The sequence below is a fragment of the Oxyura jamaicensis genome, unplaced genomic scaffold (assembly GCF_011077185.1).
Source record: "Oxyura jamaicensis isolate SHBP4307 breed ruddy duck unplaced genomic scaffold, BPBGC_Ojam_1.0 oxyUn_random_OJ71517, whole genome shotgun sequence".
Taxonomy (NCBI): Eukaryota; Metazoa; Chordata; class Aves; order Anseriformes; family Anatidae; genus Oxyura; species Oxyura jamaicensis.
The window spans coordinates 10884-15356 of NW_023310568.1; the positions used below are offsets into that span (position 1 = coordinate 10884).

At 70.5% G+C, this 4473-nt stretch overlaps 1 protein-coding gene across 4 annotated transcripts in view; it reads right to left on the minus strand.

Annotated features, from left to right (window-relative positions):
• Positions 1 to 3664, minus strand: part of LOC118159672 (RNA-binding protein 4B-like) — a 5073-nt gene extending 1409 nt beyond the window's left edge. Inside the window, exons 1-4 of one of the 4 annotated variants that reach the window (XM_035314239.1) lie at positions 3582 to 3664; positions 2998 to 3419; positions 760 to 1457; positions 22 to 157 (exon numbers count right to left, since the gene is read on the minus strand). In XM_035314239.1, the coding sequence (XP_035170130.1) occupies positions 766 to 1457; positions 2998 to 3409 (1104 nt within the window). In that variant the 5' untranslated portion in view covers positions 3410 to 3419; positions 3582 to 3664 and the 3' untranslated portion in view covers positions 22 to 157; positions 760 to 765. Of the gene's footprint in view, positions 158 to 759; positions 1458 to 2236; positions 2242 to 2994; positions 3420 to 3581 lie in introns of all 4 variants that reach the window. The other 3 variants (XM_035314241.1, XM_035314240.1, XM_035314242.1) reach the window with 3 other exon arrangements.
• Between the last annotated feature and the right edge of the window lie 809 nt (positions 3665 to 4473).

Below are 4473 nucleotides of genomic sequence, written 5' to 3' on the forward strand. Positions count from 1 at the left end.
AAGCTACTCCTGACTAGGCTACGAAGAAGCTCGAGCGTCCGTTAGGGACCGGTGCGTGAGCTGACGCGGGCGTGCCTGGAAGCGCGGCACCGTCCGACGCGCGCGGCGCAGATTTCACGTGCGCCGGGACCCCGACGTCCAGCCGCAAATATCTTACCTGCAAGAGAAAAGCAGAGCTCAGCGCCCGCCTCACAGCCGGGGCCGTGCCGAGCCCTGCGCGGCGGCAGCGGCGGCGCCAGCGCCCTCCTGGAAACAACCAGAGTCCAGACGTGAGCCGAGCTCGCTCGGCGGGGACGGCACCGGCCTCGCCGCTCAGGACGGTGCCGGGCTCGGCTCCGGGGGGAACGCAGCGGGAGGCTCCCGCGAGAGGCGGCTGGAGCAGGGCATGGTTTTACCGGGAGCCGAGCGGGGAGAGGAGTCTCCCCTCGCCGGGTGCCCGGGCAGCACGGGGGGGTTTGGGGTCCTGCTCCCCGCGCTCCCCGAGGCTCAGCAGGGTGCTGCGGTGGCGTGCAGAGCCAGCACCCGGGCTTTAACGTGCAGAAAGGGCCCGGCTCGGGTCCTTTGGCCGAATCCTGACCCCGCTTACTCGAGCCCGACTCTGCCCCAGCTGCGGGCAGCAGGCAGGGCGCAGACGCCCGGCCAGCGGCCTCGGGGGCTAGCGGAGGCCGTGCTCCGAGCCGCCGGGGACCCCACGCAGCCGCGGAGGCAGCACCGGCCGTAAGGACAAGCACCGCGGAGCAGCGCCGCGAACACGCTCACCTCGGCTCAAAAGGCAGAGTACCGCGCCCTGTCCGCGTACGGGTCGCGCCCGAAGCGCTGCATGTCGTAGAGGGAGGCCCGAGCGACCGACGAGACCGGCGACAGCTGACTACGATCGTAAGTGTACGCCTCTCCGACGGTGGTGGCCGCGGCTGCCGTGCGGCGCAGGGGGCTTCTATCCCGGGTGTAATAGGTGGAGGAGGCCGCCGCCGCCGCGGCGGTGGCGGCGGCAGCGACCGCGGCGGCCGCGCCCGGGGTGGGCAGCAGAGCTCTATCGTAGGGGTCTAGGGTGGTGGGGATGCGACTGGCCATGGCTGTGGTGGCGGCCATGGCCGTGGACTGGACCTGGGAGTACTGGGCGTACTGGGAGTACTGGGCCATGGTCTGCTCTGCATAGGCGTCGTATGCAGAGGCCGTCGCATAGGACCTGACGCGGTAGCGCTTGTAGTAGTCGGCCATCCCGCTGTACGCGTCATCGTAATACATGGTCTCCCCATAGCCCGCGGTGTAGGGAGTGCGCACGGCTCCGTACTGCTCGTTATAGGCCTCGGTAAAGTCAGCCACTTGCCCCGGGCGATCTACCGGACACTCTTTAGACCAGTGCCCTTCCTTCCCGCACCGGTAGCAGCCGCTCTTGTCTCCCATCCCGGGCGCGGTCCTGAGCCGACTCGTGGACAACTGCACGCGCATCCGCTTGCCTTTAAGAAACAGACGCAAAAGGGAGGCTATAATTGAGGCCGCACCAAGAGGACGGTTACAAAAGCATGCACAGTGAAACAGAGCCGGACCGAGCCAGCCGCATCCCCCCCGCGCCGGCCGCGCCTCGGTCCGGTCCTCACCAGGAACCGCGCTGCGAGCGGAGAGCCCCCGGGGCCGCCGGGCCCTCGGCCTCCGCCGCCCATCCCGGTCTGCGTCGGCGAGCTCGAGGAGCAGCCGCGTCCCGGGGCGCAGCGGGGCCGACTTACCGGGAATGCGCCGCGATGACACCGGCGAGACGGAGCGCCTCGTGGCCCAGAGACGCGGCTCAGCCGCCCGAATCGGGCTGGGAGGGATTCGGGGTGCAGGTGGGGGCCAGCCGCACCGAGCGAGCCACCGGCAGCCTCACCATCCAGCCAAAGCCACAAAAAGCAGCTTTCTGCCCCAAAGCGGCGTGCCGTCCCGCTCCAGCGATTACACGGCAGCCCAGCGCTGTCACCGCTAGCCCTGGCGCTTCGCCGTGCCCCCCGGGGCACGCGGGGCTACGGCCACAGCCGAGCGGGTCCCGCCGTGCCGGGTGGCGGCACCGCCCGCGGCCGCAGCGAGGGGACGAGCACCCTCCGAAAGGGGAGGCGGCCGCGGGCCCGTGACGAGCCCCTGGGGACGACGCCGGATCCTGACGCCGCTTCGCTTCGGACTGCGAGTGCCGGTCATGCCGGAACCGCGCGGGCTCGGGCCAGGACACCCACACGGCGCCCCCAGCCCTAGAGCAGCCGGGGACCGCGTCTATGGGACGTGGAACAGGCTCTGAAGGCGAGTTGTGGAGGCAGCGGCAGGGACCGGCGGGACTGAGCCGGCCCCAGCGTGCGGGCCAGCCCCGGGACAAGACGGCGGTGGGTCGGGACGAAGCGCTGGGCGCGTCCCCGATGACCCCGCTGGGTTTGGGCCCAGCCCGACGGGGAGGCGCTCGCTTTTGGCAACGGAGCAGGGGGCTCAGCACCACGGCAGCGCCTCCGCCCGCCCTCTTCCCAGGCTGCCCGGCAGCCCCTCCGTGCCACACCGGCAGCGTTGGAGCAGAGCCAGGGCTTCGCCATCGGGCTCCTCAGCCCCAGTGGGTTGGTCAGAGATGGATCCCGGTGCCCGCAGCCCACCCAAACCCCCCCAGGCCCTACGGGGTCGTTGCTGTGGGGGCCTGGCCCTTGGGAGACAAACGGGCGTGCCACGTTACCAAGCAGAGCTGGAATGCAAACAAAAACCCCAAAACGAGTCTTTCTGGGCCTAATTCAGGCGGAGAGAGCCTGGACACGTCCGATGTCCACATCGGACCACAGCCGGGAGGTTTGGGGCGCTCGGAGCAGCCTCGCCCCCACCGTGAGCCCGAGGCTGGGCTCAGCCTCGCCAAGCGGAGGCCGCGACGCCCCCAGCGCCGTCCCAACGCTCCCGGCTCTGCCAAACGGGCTCTAAAAGACGTCGCTGCCCGCGCTGGAAGGGGAACCGTGGTCCCTCCGCAGCGCCGGCCGCCCGCCCCCGCCCCCGTCCCACCTTGGAACTCGGCGTTGTCCAGCCCGCGGATGGCCTCCACCGCGTCCTCCGCCCGCTCCATGTGCACGAAGGCGTAGTCCTTGACGATGTCGCACTCGATGACGGGGCCGTACTCCTCGAACTTGGCCCGCAGCTCCAGGTTGGTGCAGGTGGGGCTGATGTTGCCCACGTGCAGCTTGGTGGAGGCCTTGCTCTTGTTCTTGCTGGCCTCCACGTTGATGCAGACGCCGTGCAGCTTGTGGTGGTGCAGGTTGCGGATGGCGTCCTCGGCCGCCGTGCGGTCCTCGATGTGCACGAAGCCGTAGTTCTTGACGATGTCGCACTCCAGCACCTTGCCGTACTGCTCGAACAGCGAGCGGATCTCCTGCTCCGTCGCCTCCCGCGGCAGGTTCCCGATGAACAGCTTCACCATGGCGCCGGCCTGCAGCGGGCAGCGGGCTCAACACCCCGGGACCCCCCGGGCCCTCCCCCCCGCCCCCGGGCCCCCCCCCCCCCCCTCCCGGTGCCCTCCCCCTCCCCCCGGTGCCCTCCCCCTCCCCCCGGTGCCCTCCCCCCGCCCCTCCCGGTGCCGGCCCCGCCCCCACCTGCGCCCCCTTCGCCGCTCGCTGCTCACAAAATGGCGGCGGCTCCGCGCTGCCCACCCCCCCCCTCCAGAGCCCCCAGCCCCGCCCGCCCGGCGCTGATTGGCTGCGGGGCTGTCCGTCAGGAGGCGTGTCCACCCCTTAGATGGAAAGTGGGCCCGCCCAAGGGGAGCGCGGGGCCAATTGGCAACGAGGGGCGGGGCGAGAGGGAGAGGAGCGGCCCATTGGGAGCCCTGCGGGGGGGGCTGGGGGGAACCACTGGGAGCCGCGGGGGGAGGGAGCCTGGAGGGATCCATTGGGAGCCCTATGGGGGGGTCTGGAGGGATCCAATGGGATCCGCGGGGGGGGGAGCCTGGAGGGATCCCTTGGTGGCTGACGGGGGGACCTGGGGGGATCCCCTGGGAGCCGGGGGGGCTGGAAGGATCCATTGGTGACCGATGGGGGGGATCTGAGGGGATCCATTGGTGACCGATGGGGGGGGTCTGGGGGGATCCATTGGTGACTGATGGGGGGGGTCTGGGGGGATCCATTGGGATTCCCATGGGGGGATTTGGGGGATCCATTGGTGACTGTCAGTGGGATCTGGAGGGATCCATTGGGATCTGGTGGGGAGGCTCTCAGCAAGGGGGGCACCAGAACGGAGTGGGGGCAGAGAGGGATCCATGGGGGCCCTGCTGGGGGAGTGATCCACGGCGATCCAGCGGGGCCCCAACCGCAGCCACCAATGCCCAGCTGCGCCCTGCCCCATCCCATCCCGTCCCCATCTTTGTCCCCATCCCCATCCCGTCCTCGTCGCTCTCCCTGTCCCCATCCCCGTCCCCATCCCATCCCTGTCCCTGTCCCCATCCCTGTCCCCATCCCCGTCCCCATCCCATCTCCGTCCTGTCCCCATCCC